The sequence below is a fragment of the Temnothorax nylanderi genome, unplaced genomic scaffold (genome assembly GCF_030848795.1).
Source record: "Temnothorax nylanderi isolate EJ_2023f unplaced genomic scaffold, tnyl_v1.0 TNYL_tig0005_pilon, whole genome shotgun sequence".
Classification (NCBI taxonomy): Eukaryota; Metazoa; Arthropoda; class Insecta; order Hymenoptera; family Formicidae; genus Temnothorax; species Temnothorax nylanderi.
The window spans coordinates 876,919-900,076 of record NW_027249067.1 but is presented as its reverse complement, the minus strand read 5'-3'; the positions used below and the strand labels follow the sequence as shown (position 1 = coordinate 900,076).

The 23,158-nt window shown below is 28.3% G+C and overlaps 1 protein-coding gene across 1 annotated transcript; it reads left to right on the top strand.

The window, feature by feature from the left end:
- The first annotated feature begins 36 nt into the window (after nt 1-36).
- On the top strand, nt 37-22,992 carry LOC139776866 (putative aminopeptidase-2). The gene is made up of 35 exons (XM_071713864.1): nt 37-297; nt 1,392-1,963; nt 2,289-2,729; nt 3,067-3,250; nt 3,632-3,782; nt 4,074-4,155; nt 4,346-4,722; nt 4,829-5,103; nt 5,826-6,004; nt 6,118-6,408; nt 6,505-6,595; nt 7,200-7,325; nt 9,213-9,784; nt 10,128-10,568; nt 10,879-11,062; nt 11,470-11,620; nt 11,895-11,976; nt 12,149-12,513; nt 12,633-12,907; nt 13,619-13,803; nt 13,935-14,225; nt 14,318-14,387; nt 14,742-14,866; nt 15,607-15,610; nt 17,019-17,593; nt 17,990-18,436; nt 18,731-18,914; nt 19,317-19,473; nt 19,750-19,831; nt 20,006-20,352; nt 20,470-20,747; nt 21,475-21,665; nt 21,744-22,034; nt 22,131-22,203; nt 22,667-22,992. The coding sequence occupies exons 2-35, from the start codon at nt 1,413-1,415 to the stop codon at nt 22,799-22,801; spliced, it is 8,253 nt and encodes a 2,750-aa protein (XP_071569965.1). The 5' UTR covers nt 37-297; nt 1,392-1,412; the 3' UTR covers nt 22,802-22,992.
- The last annotated feature ends 166 nt before the right edge of the window (nt 22,993-23,158 follow it).

Genomic DNA, 23,158 nt, shown 5'->3' with positions numbered 1-23,158 from the left:
TATAGCTATTAAAACTTGCTAATCGGACGCATATTTTTTCGGAAAAATTATCTTGAATATAATAACTGTAATATATTTTATTCAAATACGTCATTATTTTATTTAGCTTATTAATTAGAACATCCACGGCCTTATAGTCATGTTTGTTTTGTTACATACGACCTTACAGTTTGTTTTCAAAACCCGTATTTAATACCAGCTATTGATATCGTCGTCAGTATTCGGTGAACTCTCGACGTGTAAAGTTGTGGACTGCAAGAATATATTTCTGCTCCTGACAGTGGTAATTATTCAACGGTAAATTAATTGCTACTAAAGAAATTATATCTTAATCACAATTCTAATATACAAAGTAAATGACACAAAACATCTGTAGCTCTGTTCGAAGATAAATGTGTAATAAAACATATTTATAATAATTAAAAGTGCTAATACAGTGCTGTATCTTTATTTCGTAGTTTTTGAAAAATGAATTTATAAATGTATTTTTGAATAAAATACACTTTTTTTTAATGACATAAAAAGAAGCCTGAATCTGAAACATACAAATAAAAATATAAATCGTAATAAGAATGAGCAATACAAGTTGACAAAAGCTCGCATTATATTCTCGCATTTTGTAATTTGGTTAAAAGTAAGGATTATAATTAAAGTGTTCTATTATAATTACATTGGAATTCACAGACATCTATATGTATATAATTTGTATTGGATGTTTTATTCTTATTTAGATTTTATTCAAGTTTATTCATTTGCCTATCGTAACCGGCACAAATTCCAAATATGTGTCATATTATTGTGAGGTAATCTTAAACTCAAAAGAAATTATAAAATGTCAAATAAGAACCTATTAAGAGTTTAAAGCAATTTATTTAATTCACATTATTATTGCAATGTTAAAAACAAATATTTAATGCCACTTATATCTTGTTCTTTACGTTATTTCAAAATAAGTACTTATAAAATTAATACGCTAATGTAACAAAATTCTAAAATTACAATTAAATTAATTTATTTCGAACTAACGAACAAAGAACAAATACTAATGTCTCATGTAAAAAGATATGTATTCCATTTGTATATACACAGAACGTTTGCTGGCATCTAATTTGTTTTTAGTCTTTATTAGATAGTACATAAATAAATTTGACTTTGTTTTGCTTGCTGTTTCTTTATTTCGTACATATTTAGCCTAAGGGAACAAACACACTTTCATGCTGAAAATAATCATGTTTATATATCATGAGTGCTCGAGAAAACTAACATTATCCTTCAGTTTTATAAAAACGTTTGTTTAATTTTAAATTCTGAGTTTTCTAGAAGATACATTATTAGAATTTTATTGCACTTTGTTTATACTTTTCTTTTCTCACAAAGAAACTTTGTTACAGATACCTGAAACGAGAATCAACATGGAATTACTAAAATTATTGTTATTTGGTAATCTATTATTCATTGCTGTAAAGGCTATTACCGACAAAGTCTCGTTGGATGAAGATAATCGTATAGATAGGGAGTCAATTGAATTAATACAATATGATATCGAATTAATAACATACATCGACGAGAAAGACTATAAAAACATAGATATCGATAACAAATTTAAATCATATATCGACGAGCAACGAGCAAAAGGCAATTTTATCTTCCAAGGTCAATCAACTATGTTTTTTCGACTTAAAAGTGAAGACGTAAACAGAATATATCTGCATATACAAAACCTGAAAATAGATGAAGCGGCCACAGAAATTAATTATATTTCTAGTGATGGTATAAATACGATCTATAAGCCGAGGATGCATGAATACGATAAAAAAACACAAACTGTCGCCCTTTATGTTGATGACGTTGTCCTGTATAATATTTATAATTATCGCCTAATCATGAAATTTGTCGGTAGAATAACTAATAATACAGGAAGCTTTTTCAAGATACCCTACATAAACGATCAAAGAGAAAAAAAGTGAGTAGTAAAAATCCAATAGATATATACATTTGTTAGATGAAAATTATAACAAAATGCTAGTTATTCCATGCACTTATATTAAATTTACGCATACTTTAGATAATGCGGATAATAATCTAAATATTATATGTGCCACAATATTACTTTTATATAATATATTCTATGATATATTAAGGACCATAGAAAATAATAATGCAGCGAAATGAAAAAAACGCTTGATGATACTCTCGATTTGTCTCTTACTAGCCACATTTAAACATTCTCTAACCCAACATTTATATGCCAGCAATGATTGAGAAGATATATTGTTAAAATGTTATAGATGGTTTATCGCAGCAGCCGATTTCCATGGGGCTGGGGCCCGAGAAATATTTCCATGCTGGGACGAGCCGGATATCAGGACAAATTTTAACATTTCCATAAAGAATAATCAAAAATACATAGCTTTATCGAATTCACCGATTACAGACTACGAGTCTACAGATGACAGCTGGATGATTTGGACACGCTTCAATACAACGTATAATATATCCGCTTATCACGTAGCGGTTGTATTGTCCGATCTTTATCACATTTCTGAGAATGTATGGGGCAGGAAAAGCGTGGAATCGCACATAGAATTCGCACGGAAAGTTGCTGAAAATGCCACATTGTATTTGAACGACACGTTTTACAAACCACCATTTCCACCGAAAGTAGATCATATTGTAGTCCCGGGTTTCCGAGACGAAGGCCTGGAAAGTTGGGGACTCGTTCTTTATAGGTATTGCTAACAATACATATAATTCGAAAGAAATTTTTATTTTTATTGGAAGATTTGAAAGAGACTTGAAGAAGATTTGTTTCTAGCAAGTTTTTTAAAATTCACAATTTGCAAAACACACATTTTTGTATTTTTGATTGATCTTATTAAATAGCAACAGAAAAACGTTGTGTGATATATCATGCATTTACTGATTTAATGAGCAATACATATTTACAGCATATTAGTCACATTATATTCATCAAAATTATCGATATTATCGTTTTTACATTATATACGATTAAACTCAACAATAATAGGAAAAGATTTTTGATCGGATTATTTTATTATTTTTTAGGGAAGCAGCTATTATCTACGATGAAAAGTTAGATCCCATTGCATGGAAAATTGAAGTAGCTCGCATGGTAGCGCGTAAAATGGTACATCAATTATATGGCAATCTAATCAGCCAATCCTGGTGGTCTTATATGTGGTTAAACGAGGGTATTGCTTCGTTTCTGGCAATGAAGATCATCAAAGAGGTTGTTTCCTTAGAAACTTTCTGTGCCACTAAGCATGTAAAAGAAAAGCTGGTTGATAATGCATAAAAAATTTTTTTGCTTTTATCAATTATTTTACATCTTAAAACAGTTAAATATTGATTGTTGGAATTTGATCATATTTTCATGGACTGAAATAAAGATATATTGAATTTGAAAATAAACATATCTATTTTAAATTTGAAATGATTTAGCTAGAATTCAAGAATTTGTTTTAAAATTTTCAAATAATAACTAGTTTCTATTAAATTGCATGTAGATTTAAGACAGGTCATTAGAATTTTAAATTATACAATAGCTAGAAATGATAAAATGTTCTCTTATTAAGTAATTTTTTAATAATATCAAAATTTTTGTCGTTAGTATATAAATCCCCAGTACCCGGATTTATTCGCAGTACAATTTCAATATGAGTCTCTCCGTTTGAATGATTATTACGACATGCCCCTTGCATCAAAAGTCGCTACACCCGAAGACATAAATTCTCTTTTCTCTTTTACTTATTACGTTAAAGGTAAGAATAAGTAAATATAATTAAATAATTGTGCGCAAAAAATTTTTAAATATAAATGTCATAAAAACATATAAAAGAATAATTATGAAGAAATTTTTCTATCATCTATTTGTCTATTAGTTTGAGAAGACACATTTTTTAGTGAAAGGAAAATACATACACATAATTGAAACTTAAAACTCATTTTTTTCTAAAAAATTAATTATGTCTTCAATTTTATTAGAGCTATATTTAAATTATTTTAAACATGCTTAATTATATTTTATAACTTTATAATATTAATTGTTACAGCACCTGCATTTATACGTATATTGGAACAAACGGTATCCCCAAGTACATTTCAAATAGGTCTCGATGATTATTTAAACGAATAGTAAGTAAAATAACTATAATATAATAATTATGTACTGAATACATAATCAGACATAATAATTTAAGTATCCATTATAATTAAAGATTACATAAATTAATTACATAATATATATAATACGTGATTTTATATTTTTTAATACAATCTCTCTGTTATAGCTTTTAATGTTACAAATTTATCTTAATAAATTTAGCCAGTTTAGGTCCATCGATATTTCGACTAACACAGCTGACAAATTCTTCGATCTTCTACAAGCAACTCTACTACCTTATAACCATATAAAATATGCTAATTTGAAAAAGAAATTGAGTGAATGGCCAAAACAAAAGCGCTTTCCCATACTGGAGATGACGCAAGAATCTTCAGATCTGATCAAAATAAAATTATCGGACGAATATGTTAATGAAACATATGGGCAATACTTGTGGACATATGTGACTTATACTACATACTCATACTCACAGAGCCGTTCTAATGAAGAAAATAAATGGCTGAGTCCGCACAATCCACATTTTTACCTAACTGATATTAATAAAAACGACTGTATTATTGTCAACGAACGACTAACTGGTGAATATAAATTAATAAATTATGCTTCTATATCTATTACACATATAAGATTTAATTCTGCATAGTTAATTAAATAGTTATGAAAGTTATTTATTGTGTACGACAGGATACTATCGTGTTAATTACGACAAGGATAATTGGGAAAAACTTATAAACTATCTAAATTCAGAGAAATATTCCAATATACATGTACTCAATCGTGCTCAGATCATCGATGACGCATATTATTTTCTATTAAGGAACAAACTTGACTTCCATTTCTTTAAAAATCTCACATACTATTTATCAAGAGAAACAAATTATGTAGCGTGGTATCCAATGTTTAAAATTATGGAAGAGGTGTCAGGCTTTTTCCCATTTCCAGAAAGTACGGAAATTAAGGTAGATAGTAATACAGATTTCGTCAATGAGAAATAGTAATTATCTGATTGTTACGTATGAAATATTAAACTTATTTATAAAAGAACTGAAAAATTTCACGTAAATGATGTACATAACTAAAAAGTCTTAATTACGTCTTTTTATAACAGTTATTTTATAATAGTTATTTTATTTAACATAGATATCAAATATTTAAAAACGGAATATGATTATATTTCCTGTACGGATAATAATTTTAGTATTTTAAACACTAAAAATTATTTTATAATCATACATATATTTTATGCCATATTATTATTATAAATATTAATTCATTAATATATTATAGAATTTCTCAACCTGAATGTATATGCTGTCATATCTGATCTTAAATTGAAAATGTTATCTTTTACAGTTACATCAATATTTCTCTTTAACAGATATAGATCGTGACTTAAAAGTTCGTAACAATTTCCTAAAAATAGAAATAATTTTTTATTTGAAAAGTAATTTATCTCAACAGAGTATATGTAACAACTACATTTTTGAAAACTGATATTTTATATGAAAAACACGAAAGAATTAAAAGAAACGTATTTTAACTTGAAATATGAAGAAATATAAATACTAATACTTGAAATATAATAAGATTATCTAAACGTGCCTGTCTGCTTATACATAATCCGTCTTATTACAATAACAAAAAAATTAATATGAAATTTTTGTTATTAATTTGTTTTTAGAAACACCTTCAGAGGATCTCGGAATCTGTTCTGAGAAAGATAGAATATACAGACAAAGTAAAAAGGTATGATTTTACTGAATGTTTAAGACAAGAAGCCGCAAAATGGGCATGCAACCTGGATTCTTCGGAGTGTACTCATAGTGCCCATCTGAAATTAACATCACTTCACAAAAAGCGGTACGAATAATACTTTATATATTATCAATAATATATAAATTATCAAAGTATAAAACGATAAGACGTAAAACGTAACTAATAACAAATTTTTATTCTTTTACTAAATATTCCAGACTTTCGCCGATTTGGAAGGAATGGACATACTGTAAAGGATTGATGTCAGCGAGCAATATTTCATGGAATGAAGTGTTGCATTCAGCAGTATTAGATAATGACCTTTTACGATTTTTAGCGTGCACTAAAAATCATACCGTCATCATCGGTTATCTCGATTTATTGAAATCGGGACGTTTTACTAAAGCACAACATCGTATCACAGTTTTCCATTCTATTATTGCACGACATGCGAGAAATGACTTAGTGCTCGATCATATTATAAACAATTTTTCAAATGTAGTACCTAGGTAAGAACATTCTTTACATAAACACATATTGTTTAAAATTGTAAAAGTTTGTTACATGTATTAATTGTAATTATATTTGGAGTTTTGTTTTTACAGGGAGATTAAGAAGATTGTAGCGTTAATCGATATTATTAACCATCTGTATTCTAGAGATCAACTTGACAAGGTTAAGATAAATGAATTTAAGGTAAAGTTTAATAAATATAAATATATATAACACATTTCTTGATTGTGTTGAAAAGATATTGTTGCAGAGAGACAAATGTAGAATTAGATTCCAATTTCTTTAGATTCCTTTTCCACATTGCAGTATTCTTTTTCAAACTTTCTTCTTGTATTATTGCTCTATCTCCTTTTCCCTCAATCTTTCTTAATACATCTTCCTATTTTTTTCTTCGATATTTCCTCTGTCTTTTTTTTCTTCTTCCTCTCTTTTCGTACTTCGATATGATTCCTCTTAATTTCTTTTCCACGTTTTTCAATTTTATTTTTTCTTATTCTCTTTTTGATCGCTACATTACTTCTTTTTCTTCGATTCGAGAAAGAAATACTTTCAGAAATACTTACGAAATTTCTTCTTCGATCATTTATTCTTCTCACTATTTTGTCGTGTCTTTTTCTATACTGTGAACAAATTCTTCTTGGTTCGTTTTCCACAATTTTCTTCCATCTCCCTTCGTCGACACTGTTTTTCCATCGTCTGAATAAATATTACAATATCGATGAATATTGTCTCTCATATTCAACAAAAATAATGCAGTAATAATGACTGTTGACATAATCTGTTTCAGGTTTATGACTACGCACAAAATAATTTCTTTAATAAAATGTTTACACATATTATCCAAAAGATAAATGTACGATTGTCAGAAATCACTAAACACGTTGGCTATTTCAAGAACTTTTTGAAAACGGAGTAAATCAATGTTTAGATATATTATGTGTTTATCTATATATAATATATCATCAATATAATATAATAAAATATGTATATTTTATTGTTACATGAATAAATTTTGATGTTTTATTTCTAGTCTTATTTTTAATTATGCAATTTTTATTAACAATTTTCTTTCACTATCAGTGCTTAATAATATCTTACCAACACTCTTATGACAATATATCTAGAAGTCCTATTAAAATCCATTTGTCTCAGAAAAAGTTTATGACGACATCATTTCTTAGTTAGTAGTTTTTGAAGAATAAATTTATAAATGTATTTTTCAAAATACATCTTTTTTTAAATAAAACAGAAATGAGCTTGTATCTGAAAGATATAAATAGAGAGGCCCTCCACCACCCCCGCCGATTCCGATCGGCGGTCCTCTTTTATTTACAATACGTTTTTTTTTACATTTTTATCATATATTTCATTTTTCTTACAATAGTTACAATTTACTTTACAATATACTATATAACAAAAATAAATTTTTATAAAATTTTAAATAATTCCTTTTTTTCTAATTATTTTTAGATTATCGAAATAAAACAGGCCGAATAAATGAGATAAAACTATTAATTTTATTTAACCTATATTAATTAGGATATCTACGGCCTTATAGTTATGTTATTTAGTACTGTTACATACGACCTTGCAGTTTGCTTTCGAAACACCACGTATTTATTATGAGCTATTGATATTGTCATCAGTATTCGGTGAACTCTCGACATGTATGGTTGTGGACTGCAAGAACCTACTTCTATTCCTAACAGCAGTACTTTTTCAACCGTGAATTAATTGCTACCATAAATTATATCTTAATCACACTTCTAATATACAAGGTAAAAGAAGAGGAACGTCTTTAGTTCTGTAGTTCGTTAGATGAATGTATAATGAAATATATTTATAATAATTAAAAGTGCGAATACAGGGCTATACTCCTATTTCGTAATTCTTGAAGAATAAATTTATGAATGTATTTTCCAACAAAGTACATTTTTCTTTAAATAAAATGGAAACGGGCTTATATCTGAAAATTATAAATAAAAGTTTAAAACGAAATAAGAACGTGAAAACCAATACAAGTTGACATGAGCTCGCACCGTTATCACATATTTGTAATTTTGCTAAAAGTAACTTTTCTTTATTTCGTACATAGCCTAAGAGAGCCTAAGGAAGCAAACAGACTTTGATGCTAAAAATAAACATGCTTATTTATCACGAGTGTTCGAAAAAACTAATGTTATTTTGCAGTATTTTATAAAAGCACTTGTTTAATTTTAAATTCTGAGAAGAATGTCTAAAAGAGACATCAGAAATTTCATTTGAATATGAATTATGATGCATTTTAGTTACATTTATCTCTTGATATAGTTACAATACGTGAGGCATGTGGAAATACGTATCTTTATTAAAATAAACATTATTGATGTCTTAATAACTTTGAAAGAATGTGCCCTAAATACTTGATTATTTAATAAAATATTTATTATATACAGAAAGTATTTATGTAAAATTTATCTAATAAGATAATATTTATTTAAACAAGAAATATACGTTGATCCTTAAAAGGAATATCAAAAATTATTTACGCAAATCAACTAAAAATTAAAAAGTCATATGTAAAATCACATTTCTAGTTATAAAAAATATTATAAGATTAATTGTAATTAATACATTTTACAAAAGCATGTAGTAATTAAAAAACTATCAATTTTTTTCTCGCACTAGATTGTTTCTTAGTAAATTATTAGAATCGTATCTTTTATTGTTTTTAATTGTTTTCATATATAAGCCACAATAGTGAAAGCCCTTTACTGCACTTTGTATTTTTCTTTCTTCTCACAAAGAGATGTTGTTACAGTTACCTGACACGAGAATCATTATGGAATTGTTAAAATTATTGTTAGGTGTTAATCTAATATTCATTGCTATAAAAGCTGTTACCGGCAAGGTCTCATTGGCTGAAGTAAATTGTCGTAGAGGGATGCAGTCACTAAATATATTGGGCTATGATATCGACTTAACGCCATATATCAATGAAGATGACTATAAAAATACAACTGTTTATGAAAAATTTAAATCATATATCGACGAGCAACGAGCGAGAGGCAATTTTGTCTTCTATGGTGAATCTACTATGTATTTTCGATTCAGAAATAAACTAAATAAAATATGCCTGCATGCATTAAACCTGGAAGTAGATGGTGCGTCGATAAAAATTGTTTTTACTCTTGACGGTATTAACAATACGTCTCACATACCGAGAATTCACACATATGATAAAGAAACGCAAATTATCGGGCTTTATTTTGATGATCTTTGGCTGCCTGATTCGTATACTTACCACATAACCATGAAATTTGTTGGTAGAATAACTGATATCACAGGAGGCTTCGTCAAGACATCCTATATAAACAATGAAGGAGAAAAAACGTGAGTAGTATTAATCTAATATAAATTTAACATATTTCAACACGTTTGCTAGATAAAAATTATAATAAAATAATAATTATTTTTTTTATTATAAATTGGCTTATATTCTAATTAATTCGAATAATAACCTAAATATTACAAACGTTTATCACCTAAATATATAACGTAAAAATATCGCTATTCATTATATGATATAATCGCAGAAAATATGAAAACTCAGCGTAATAAAGGTGTACTAATATTATTCTTTAAATATCTCTCGCATTTAAACGTTTTCCACACTTCAATATATTATACATCGGCAATGATTGGAAATTTAAGGCATACTGTTAAAATATGATAGGTGGTTCATCGCAGCAGCCGATTTTCAGGGAATTGGTGCCCGACAAATATTTCCATGCTGGGATGAGCCGGATGTCAGAACCAATTTTGTAATTTCCATAAATCATCACAGTAAATATACGGTTTTATCGAATTCGCCGATCGACCAAGTGTTTACAGATGACTATGGTATGGTTCACACACGCTTTCAGACAACAGATAAAATATCCCCTTATCAAGTAGCGGTTGTACTGTCCGAGCTCGAGCACATTCCTAACACAACCGTGTGGTGCAGACAAAACGTGAAACAGCAGATAAATTTCGCACAGCAAGTTGCTGAAAATGCCACATTATATTTGAAAGGCATGTTTCCCGACGGACAGTTTCCATCGAAAGTAGATCATGTTGTAGTCCCGGGTTTTCGAGACGAAGGCCTGAAAAGTTGGGGGCTCATTCTTTATAGGTACTTTTTACATATAATTAAAAAGAAATTTTAGCCTTTATTGGAAGGAAATATTTTAATAAATTTTTTAAAATTTAAAATTCGAAATAAACATATTCTTGAATTTAGATTAATTATATTAAATAACAACAAAAGAAACTGTGGTGACATACTATAGGTACATTAAAAGATTTACAGACTAATATACATATATTTATAGCATATTAGTTACATCGTATATCTAAATTATCAGCATTACCATTTTTATATTATTATAGATTAAACACAATATTTGTTGTTAAAAGAATAATTTTATTTTATTATTTTTTAGAGAGACAGCTATTATCTACGATGAAAAATTAGATTTCATTGCGTGGAAATTTGAAGTAGCACGCACGGTAACGCGTAAAATGGTACATCAATTCTTTGGCAACTTGGTCGGCGAATCTTGGTGGTCTTATCTATGGTTAAACGAGGGTATTGCCTCGTTTTTGGCAATGGAGATTGTCAACAAGGTTATTTTTTTATAAACTTTTTATGCCACTATACAATTAAAAAGAAAGCTGCTTGATAATACGTAAAGAATTTGTTAACTTTCATAAATTATTTTTGTTTTTTAAAAACACTAAATATTGTTGTTAAATTTTTTTACATTTTTATGTGACTTGAAATATAAAGACATATTAAGTTCGAAAATGCACGCAACCTAAAAATATAAAGATTTAGTTACAATTCAAAATTCTTTTTAAATAATTGAATAATGGCTAGTTTCTAAATAGCGTGACGTTTTAAGAAATGGAATAATATTTTTAAATTATAATAGTTATAAATAGTAAAAAGTTGTATTTATCAATAATGCAAAGTATTTAGTGGTGTATTAACTAAATAATTGTTTTATTACATCAAAAATTCTTGTCAACAGTATGTACATTCCCACCTCACGGATTTACTCACAGTACAATTTCAACATGAGTCTCTCCGTTTGAATGATTATTACGATATGCCTCTTGTATCCGATGTCGTTACACCATCTGACATAAATTCTCTTTTCTCTTTTACTTATTACGTTAAAGGTAGGAATAAATAAATGTAGTTATATAATTGTGCATGGAAAATTTTTTAACATTTGTGTCATAAAAAATATGAAATATTAACTGATCGCAAGTTTGTCTATTTATCTATTAATGTTTTACTAAGACGTTTTTAGTGAGAAAACAATACATATATGTAATTGAAACTTAAAACTCATATTTTTCTCTAAAATCAGTTATAATTTCGAATTTGTAAAAACCGTAATTAAATTATTAAACCTGCTTAATCACAAATTTAAAATAATAATTGTTATAGCACCCATTTTTGTACGCTCGTTGTTACAAATCGTATCCATAGATGCATTTAAAACTGGTCTCAATAGATATTTAAACACGTAGTAAGTAATAACAGTAATGTAATAATTAAGTATTATACATATAATAAATATTATAGTTGGAGGTTGCATAAAATTAATATACAAATAAATTGTATAATGATTTTATATTTTCCATAGCAATCTGTTATTGCCAATCTGTTATTACCTATAATGTTAAACTTTGCAAATTTAGCCAGCTTAAATCTATCAATGCCTCGAGTAGCACAACCGACAAATTCTTTGGTGTTCTACAAGAAGTTCTAGAAAATTCAAATGAATCAAACATTAACTTAACAATAAAATTGACTTATTGGACTAAGCAAAGACGCTATCCCATATTGGATATAACGCGAAAATCTGCTAAAGACGACGTCGAAATAACATTGCAAGAATATTTTGATGAGTCATATGTGAAAAACTTGGGAATACCTGTGACCTACATTACGCAGAGCGCTCCTAATATTACAAAGAAAAGATGGATGAATCCGTACAAGCAAATTTTGTACTTACCACGTATTAAGACAAGTGACTGGATTATTGTCAACGTACAACAAACTGGTGAATATAAATTAATAAATTTATTATGCCGTTTATGCTTTTATACCGTTATATATAAATAAGATTTCACGTAGCATTCTTCATAATTATACATAATATTTATTCCTTGTATACAACAGGATACTACCGTGTTAATTACGACTATAATAATTGGCAAAAACTTATGAAATATCTAAATTCAGAGGAATATCGTTATATTCATGTACTCAATCGTGCTCAAATCATCGATGACGCATATTATTTTCTATTAAATAACAAACTCGACATCCGTTTCTTCAAAAATCTCACATACTATCTATCAAGTGAGACAAATTATGTAGCGTGGTACCCTATGTTCAAAATTATGGAAGAGGTATCGAGTTTTTTCCCATTTCCACAAAGTATGGAAATCAAGGTAGGAAGTAATAAATTTTGTCAATAAGATATATTAATTATGGTCGTTGCATATATCAGGTATATCTATATTAGAAAATTAACAATTTTACTCAAATAAAATACATAATTAAAAAAGTTATTTATTATATGTATATACAAATATCATATTATTATTCCAATTATTAATCCAGTATTATAGCATTTTTAAAGCTGATAGTGCCTATACGAGATCAGTCCAAAAAGATTCTGAATGTTGTCTTTATAATTTTTAGGGATTAACTTATTCAGTCTTGTCTTCTTCGAAAAAGTCAACCGAGAAGAAACATATCGAAGGAGATAAGACTGAATAAGTTGTGAGTAAACCTCGAAAAAATATTTAAAAAAATTCGGAATTTTTTGGACAGATTTCGTACACATGCATACCATCATATCCGATTTTTAATTTAGAAACTAATTTTTTACAATTATGTCAACTTTTCTCTCTAATAGATATAGATCATTACTTCAAAGCTCGTAAAAGTAAATTAGTAGATACAATTTTATACAAAAAAAAAATAGTTTATCTCAACAACAAAGAGTGTATGTAATAATTACATCTTTAGAAACCGATATTTAATTTAAATGAGAAAAAAATATTAGGAGAACGTATTTTATATCTGCTCATACATCATGCTTCTTGTTACAATGACAACAAGCTAATATCAAATTTATATTATTTATTTGTTTTTAGGAACACTTTCAGAAAATTTTGGAATCTGTTCTTAGTGAGATAGGATATGTAGACAGGATGAAAGAGAACGTTTTTACTAAATGTTTAAGACAAGAAGCCGCGAAATGGGCATGCACTCTGAATTCTTCGCAGTGCACGACTGCAGCCGTTTTTGACTCAATGTGGTTTTACAGACAGCCCGAACCGTATGAATAATACTTTTTGTAATCACGATTTTTCTAATCGATATAGAATTATAGAACAAAAATTAACGGAATATAAAACAAGAGTTTATTATCATGGCAAAATTGTATTCTTATTTTACTCAATATTTTAGAATTTTGCCGGGATGGAAGGAATGGGTTTATTGTAAAGGAATGATGGTAGCCGATAATGCTACTTGGAACGATGTATGGAATGCAGGAATATCGGATAATAAACTTTTAAAATTTTTAGCGTGCTCTGAAAATCATACCATCATCATCGATTACATCGATCGATTGAAATCGGGATATTTTACTAAAGCTCAACACCGTATTACAGTTTTTCATTCCATTATTACACGACATGCGAAAAATGACTTGGTGCTCGATTATATATTAAAAAATTTTACAAACATAGTACCTCGGTAAGAATATTCTTTTTATAAACATTGTTTAAAATTATAAAACTTTGTTATATGTACTAATTGCAATTATATCTGACATTTCATTCTTATAGCGAGATCGACAAGTTTATAGCGTTAACAGACATCATCAATCACGTGTATTCTGATGATCAACTTAGCAAGGTAAATTTTATGAACATAAATATATAGCATACATATATGTACATATTTCCTGATTATGTTAAAAAAAATTATTATATTGCAGACACATGTTAATATAGATAAATTATTTGTTATTCCTCGTCCACAGTATTTCTTTATAATCATTCTTCTTCTCCATTATCTTGTCTCTTTTTTCTCTATCCCTTAACAAATTTCTTGTTGGTTTGTCTCACCATATTTTTCCTCTTTAATCTGCTTGCCTCGATCGTTCTTTTCGTCTCCTGAATAAATATTAGATTAATAAATATTGTCTCTCATATGCAATAAAAAAAAATAATATATAAAAATAATAAATATCAACATAATCTGTTTCAGCTTCATGACTGCGCACAAAATAATCTTTCTAAAAAAATGTTTGAATACGTTATGCAAAAGATAGATAAACGATCGTTTGAAATCCGTGAACATGTTTACTATTTCAAGCATTATTTAATGACGAAGTGAATCAATGTTTAACAATATTATATATTTATCTATATGTAATATTACATATTTTATTATTATATAAATACATTTTTACATTTTACTTCTATTCTTATTTTTAATTTTACATTTCCTATTATTAATTTTCTTTCGCTGTCGGTCTTTAATAATATCCCATTATCGACCGCATGATGATATATTAATATAATAGTTTAGGAATTTTAGAGAATAAAAACTGTAGTGCTTTATTTCTTTTCTTATCTCTACACATTATGTTCATAGTAGACTTAATCAATAGCTTAGATCAAATTACATGAGACAAGGGTTTGACTTTCTTTCTTTGCCCAGTGAAAGGAAATATTATGATATAAGAAGCCCATATTGGCAAATTAAAGAAATCATTATTATTATTGTCATCTTTCCAAAAGAAACGTTTCCAACTTCTAACGTAAAGCTCTAATAGCGCTTACATACGACCTCTTACAGTTTTGTTTAAAGACACAACGTATTTATTACGAGTTATTTATATCGCCGTTAGTATTCGGTGAACTCTCGATACGCAAAGTTGTAGAATGCAAGAACATATTTCTGCTCTTAAAAGCGGTAATTTATAAACCGTTAATTAATATAACCAGAAATTATATCTTAATCACAATTTCAATATAATTCCAAGGTAAGAAACAAGAAACATCTGTAGTTCTTTTTAAGTCTATTAATTAAAAATGTGAATAAAGTGCTATATTTTCTTATTTTGTAGTTCTGTGAAAATTAAAGCATTTTGCAATAAAATTACACTTTTTATTAAATAAAATAGAATTTTGTTTATGTGTTTCTAAAAAATATAAGTAAAGGTATAATTCGAAATAAGAATAAATAAGTCAATACAAATAGGTAAAATCTCGCATTATTTTTGCATATTTATAGTTTATCTAAATAGAACTAACAAAAAGTAAAAATTTTAATTAAAGTGTTCCATATTTGCATTAATAGTTACATGAATATCTGCATTTATAATTTATATTGATTATTTATACTTTACTAGATTTTACGCACATCTATGCATTTGCATCTATCTCGATTGACATAAATTCGAAAAATTTATTATATCGTTTAAAAATAATTTTAAAACCCATTTGTGCAATGGAAGTATATATATTAGAAAGGCCTAAGTAATATCATACTGTTCGCAATCGAACTCCTTAAACCACACGCGATAAATTGTCTCTTAATCATTCCAGGAAATTGCTTAAACCTTCAATGTAAAATCTATCTAATTTCTACTAAATATAAATGCTAAATTTATTTCGGGAATAAATAGCACATTTCTTGGAAACGGCTAGAGACAGAAAAAACGGTGCCTAGTTTTTGCTCGTGCCGATCCTCTCCTTTGTCTCGGGGCCTCAGTGCGCGAGATAAACACTCGGGACAAAGCGAGAGAGTTCGGCGAAAACAGCTGATCGGTTGTCGACCCCGAGATCAGGTGAGCCGTTTGACACTCGTCAAATCAACTGTTTTCTCGGGTTGTCGGTAGCCGATTGGTCCGGCAAATTTTTTAGCTCTTTGCCGGGTGTCCGGGGTTTGAGAAACTTCCGAGATTCGCGATGATAAACCCCCCGGATCTCCGCGCGCGAGCCGGCACTCGATCTCATTGTCAATACTTCTCAGTGGCAGTGTGCGATTACTTATTCTCAAGCGAATGAGTCCGTATTCTAAAGTGTACGATTCCGTATTATATAGATTTCGGTCGGTCGGAATCACCACAATAGAGTATCTGCGATTCGAGTCTTACTTAATTCCTTTCGCTGCTCGCAGAACACACATACATTCGCACATACATATGAATAATTATAAAAGATGTTATAAAATTATAGTTGCATCAGCGTCATACAAATCTTTTAAAGAAGCCACATTGAATGCTAACACAATAAAATTTATTTATACAAAATTTATAAAATTAATACATTATATATAAATATGTAATAAAAGAAATTACTATAGTTTAAACTTGAATGCATATTTTTTAATAAATTATTGTGACTGGAATTATATATATGTATATTTTTTACATTGTTTTAAACTATTTTCGTATATATGTAAAAATAACGAAATATTTTTAATGAATTTTGTGTGCTTGTACTTTTTTCTTCTCACAAAAAAACGTTGTTACAGATACTTAAACCAAGAATCATCATGGAATTATTAAAATTATTGTTAGATGTTATTCTAATATTCATATCTGTAAAGGGCGCTTCCGGCAGTTCGCTGACTGAAGTATATTGTGTTAAAGATACACAGCCAATAGAAGTAATAGGTTATAATGTCGAATTAACACCATACATCAACACAGATGACTATAAGCATACAGATACTTATACAAAATTTAAATCATATATCAATGAGCAACAAGCAAAAGGCAATTTTATCTTCTATGGTGAATCTGCTATATCTTTTAAATGTACAGGTCAAACAAGTAAAATATGCCTGAATGCGATAAACCTGGAAATAGATAAAACGGCAACAAAAATTATTCATTTTCATGACGATGGTAGTAATGTGACTTATGTGCCGTGGACTCACGTATATCATGAACAATCGCAAACTATTGGCCTTTATTTTAAAGACGTTCTCGAGCCTGATCATCATCATCATACTTACCGTCTAATCATGAAATTTGTCGGCAGTATAACTGATGACACAGGAGGCTTCGTCAAAACATCCTATCTAAAAAATGACAAAGAAAAAACGTGAGTAGTAAAAATCAAATAGATATACAGTTATGAGATAAAAATTATAATAAAATAATAATTTTTTTATACTTAATTGGCTTATATTCTAATTCTAATTAATTTGGAAAAAGATCCAAATATTATAAACATTTTGTAACATAAATACTACACAACTTAAAAGTGTCACTATGCATTATGTGATATAATAAAGATCGCAGAATATACGGAGTATAACTAAAATAAGGGGACAAACTTCGGACAAACATCAACATGTTTTGGTGTGGGGAGTTTGCCTTCGAAGTTTGTCCCCTTATTTTAGTTACACCCTATATATTAACTCAGCGTAATAAAACCAAACTACATTATTCTTATATGCTGACAATTATTAAAAATCTAAGAAATAAAACATGACAGGTGGTTCATCGCAGCAGCCGATTTTCGAGGAATTGGGGCCCGACAAATATTTCCATGCTGGGACGAGCCGGATATCAGAACCACATTTACTATTTCCATAAAGAATCATCATAAGAATTATACAGCTATATCGAATTCGCCGGTTTACTTCAAGGTGGCTAATAAAGATGATATGGTCTCGGTCTCGACATACTTCGAAACAACGTTTAAAATATCTCCTTATCACGTAGCGGTTGTATTGTCCAATCTCGACAAAATTTCTAAAAATGTGTGGGGCAGAAAAATCGTCGAACCGCATATAAAATTCGTACAGTCACTTGCTGAAAACGCCAAATTGTATTTGAAAAACATGTTTCACGAAGGACATGTTCCACCGAAAGTAGATCATGTTGTAGTCCCGGGTTTTCGAGACGAAGGCCTGGAAAGTTGGGGTCTCGTTCTTTATAGGTATTGCTTACATATAATTAAAAAGAAATTTTAATCTCTATTAAGAAAAAATTTCCTTATAGTAAATTTTTTAGAATATCAAATTGAAAAGAATGCATATAGTTTTATGTTTAGACTGGTCTTATTAAATAACAACAGAAATATAGCCTGTGTGATACATTACACATTAACAGAATAATGCATATTTACAGCATGTCACTTACAACTTTTATCGATATTATTTTTCCATCGGACCAAGATTACATTTGATCCTTAGAGGAAGAATTTTGACTGAAATATTTTATTATTTCTTAGGGAGGCAACTGTTACTTACAATGAAAGTTTAGATTCCATTGCGACCAAATTTGAAGTAGCACGCATAGTAGCGCATAAAATGGCACATCAATACTTTAGTAATCTAATCGGCCAAACTCGGTGGAATTATCTGTGGTTAAACGAAGGCATTGCTACGTTTTTATCAATGAAGATCGTCAAAGAGGTTGTTTTTTTTCAACTTTTTATGTTACTACACAATTAGAAAAAAAAATAGATTCATAATATTGATAGAGAATTCATAAAATTTTATAAAACTATTTTTATTTTTTTTAACTAGATATTAATTATCCAAAACTTGGTAGGATCTAAAATATAAAAACATAAATATTGAATTTGAAATCACGCGCACCCTAAAATTAAAATATAAATTAATTAAAATTGTGACTAATTCTTATTTAAATGTACATTAACAGTACATACGTCGTTTAAAAAAAAATGCCATTTTATACTTAAACTATTATCGTTACAAATAGTAAAAAAAGGTTTTCTTTTTAATAGAGAACAATATATTATTACATATTTCCATTAAATAATTATTTGATTAAATCAAAATTTTTACCACTAGTTTGTACATTTCCAACTGATGGATTTACTCGCAGTACAATTTCAACATGAGTCTCTCCGTTTGAATGATCATTACGATATGCCTCTTGTACCTCCAAAACTTGTTATTGCACCGTCTGATGTAACTTCTCTTTTCTCTTTCACTTATTATGTTAAAGGTAAGAGTATATATCGCAAAATTATTATCTATAAAAAATTTCTAATTGTAAATATCATAAAAAATATTAAAGATTTACTGCAAATTTGTCTGTAAACTATTTATGTGTTAGGATTACTAAGACACATTTTTTAGTAAGAGAAGAATACATACCTATACCTAACTGAAATTTTAAACTCATTTTTTTTAAATTAATTATGATTCCGAATTTATTAAAATTGTAATTGAATTATTTTAAACCTGCTTAATTACATTTCTATAATATTAATTGTTGTAGCACCCGTTTTTATACGTTCATTGCTACAAATAATTCCGGAAGAAAGATTTATCCGAGGTCTTAATAGTTATTTAAGCGGATAGTAAGTAATAATTGTATGCTGTGAATAGATGAGCAAACATAATGATAAGTATCTACTATTATTGGAGGCTGCATTAGATTATTATACAGATATAAATTTAATCACAATTTTGTACTTTCTATTACAATGTCTCTGTTATAGCCTTTAATATTAATATTAAACTTACAAATTTAGCCAACTTCGATCCGTCGAATCCATTAACACAATCAACATATTCTTCGATCCTCTGCAAAGAATGGAATCGTATGACTTAGCAAGGATAATGAATGAATGGACAACGCGAATTAACTATCCCATACTGCAGGTGACACGAGATTCTTCTGAAGACAAACTCGAAATAACATCGCTACAATATCGTTCTACGCGATCACATCCGAAAAACTTGTCGATACCTGTGACTTATATCACACAGAGTGCTTTCAATGGTACAAAGCTAAGATGGCTGACACCCGAAACGCCAATTGTACATTTAACTGAAATTAAGAAAAACGAGTGGATTATCGTCAACGTACAACAAATTGGTAAACATATTGAAACTAATAAATTTATTATACTTCTATATCTGTTATATAAAAATAAAGTTTTACATATTATTCTTTATAATTAATCATAAAACTTATTTTATGTCTATACGACAGGATATTATCGTGTTAATTACGACAATGATAATTGGCAAAAACTTATGGAATATCTAAATTATTCAGAGAAATATGTCAATATACATGTACTTAATCGTGCTCAGATCATTGATGATGCATATTATTTTCTATTAAAGAACCAACTTAATTTCCGTCTCTTTAAAAGTCTCACGTACTATCTATCACGTGAAACAAATTATGTAGCTTGGTATCCTATGTTCAAAATTTTGGAACAGATATCAGGCTTCTTCCCATATCCAGAAAGTACGGAAATCAAGGTAGATAGTCATAGATCTTGTCAATGAGAAATATTAATTATATGAAGTCGTTGCGTATAAAATATCAGATTTATATATTTGAAAACTAAGAAGTTTTACACAAATGAGACATGTAATTAACAAGTATAGTTTTTTCATATATCAGTTACTTTATTTAAAATAAATATAGTATATGAAAAATCAAGACGGAAAATATTGCCATATTTTCCGTCCTAACTATTTTTAGTACTTCAATACGCTAAAATTTATTTTATAATCATATCTATCTTTTTTTATGCCACATTAATATTATAAATATTATATACTAGTATGTAACAAAATTTATAAACTTGATACTAGGTATATAAAATACTAGACTTTTAAATTCAGAAAGTAAACTTTTACATCTCTATTAATCTCTATACTTAGAAACTCGTAAAAATTTCCTAGTAATCGAAATTTTATACAAAATATTTATTTATCACAACAGAGTATATGTAATGATTAATTCAAAAATGTTTATTGCACAAAATTTTTCGACAAGACCGAAATCTTTGACAACTGATATAAGACTTTTAATGAGAAAAAGTTCAAAGAATTATAAAAACGTACTTTAAATTATTGAAATTAAGAAATAAAGAATTGAACTATAATAAGATTTTTTAAATGTATATATGTGCACACTTCGCATCTTTTATTAGAATAACAGCAAGTCAATGTAAAATTTATGATATTTATCAATTTCTAGGAACACTTTCAGATAGTCTTGGATCTTGTTCTAGCAAAAATAGGATATGCATCCATTAGTGGGGATATGTCGAAGGATGATGATTTTATTAAATATTTAAGACAAGAAGTTGTGAAATGGGCATGCATTCTGAATTCTGAGCAGTGTGAGAATGTTGCCAATCGTGAATTAAAATTGGATAAGGGAAGATCGTACGGATATTTAAATATAAGACAATAGGAGCGTAATTCGTATAACAAATTTTTATTCTATTTTATCAAATATTTTAGAACTGTGCCAGGAATGAGGAAATGGAAATATTGTAATGGACTGATGTCAGCGGACAATACTTTTTGGAACAAAATGTTGAAGACTGAAGTATTAGATAATAACCTTTTAAAATCTTTAGCGTGCACTAAAGATCATGCCATCATCGTCAGTTATCTCAATTTATTGAAATCGGGACATTTTACTGAAGCACAACACCGTATTACAGTTTTCCATTCTATTATTGCACGACATGCGAGAAATAACTTAGTGCTCGATCATATTATGCTAAATTTTCGAGATATAGTACCTAGGTAACAATATTCTTTTTATAAACACACATTGCTTAAAATCATAAAATTTTGTTATGTATATTAATTGTGGTTATTTCTGGCATTTTCTTTTTACAGAGAGATCGACACGTTTGTAGCGTTAATAGACATTGTTAATCATGTGTATTCTGTAGATCAATTATTTGGCAAGGTAAATTGTATGAATATAAATATATATGTGTGTGTGTGTGTGTGTGTGTGTGTGTGTGTGTGTGTGTGTGTGTGTGTGTGTGTGTGTTTGTAGCATACATTTCTTGATTGTGTTGAAAATAGGATATTATTAAAAGTCTGATACATGTAAATATAGACCAATTCCTTTTAATTCTTTTTCTACGATATTCTTTTTCAATCTTTATTCTTGTATTGTTGCTATATCTCGTCTACCTCTTGATACTTCTTTTTATTTTCTTCTTTGACGTTTCTTTGATGATCTATTTTGTTTCGTCTTTTTCTATGTATTGGACAAATTCTTTTTGGTTCGGCTTTCACAATTTTTTTATCTCCCTTCTTTTTTTTTTGTTTTTTAAATAAATATTAGAATATCAATAAATATTGTCTGTCATATACAACAAGAATAATGTAGTAATAATGAATGCTGACAAAATCTGTTTTAGGTTTATGAATATGTACTAAATAATATCTCTAAGACTGATAAAATGTTTTCATATTTTGTCAAAAAAGCAAATATACGAGCGTTAGAAATCGGTGACCTCCCTAGATATTTCAAGAATTCTTTAACGACGAAGTGAATCAATGTACAATATTATGTATTTATCAATATATGATATCATATATTTTATTGTTATATGAATAAATTTTTATGCTTCATTTCTATTCTTTTTTCAATTTTGCATTACCTATTTATAAAATTTATTTCTTTTAGTGTCGGTTCAGAAATTTTAGAGAATAAAAACTATTGTGGTTTAATTTTTTTTTCTTGTTTTTGCATCGAAGAATACATGCATATATATAAATGGAACGTAGATGGTTTTTGGAAGTTTATTTATAATTAATTATTATTAATAATAATAATAATTTATCTTTATAAAGCTGTATTCATGTCATGTCTATGCGGAAAATATCTCTATCTATCGATTACTGCTCAA

What these genes read in the sequence shown, in the direction of transcription:
- LOC139776866 (XM_071713864.1), top strand. Translation starts at nt 1,413, where the DNA reads ATGGAATTACTAAAATTATTGTTATTTGGTAATCTATTATTCATTGCT. An exon ending in CAATGAAGATCATCAAAGAG is followed by an intron (nt 3,251 to 3,631) that starts GTTGTTTCCTTA and finishes TTTTGTCGTTAG; the next exon opens with TATATAAATCCCCAGTACCC. An exon ending in TTTTACAGACAGCCCGAACC is followed by an intron (nt 13,804 to 13,934) that starts GTATGAATAATA and finishes TCAATATTTTAG; the next exon opens with AATTTTGCCGGGATGGAAGG.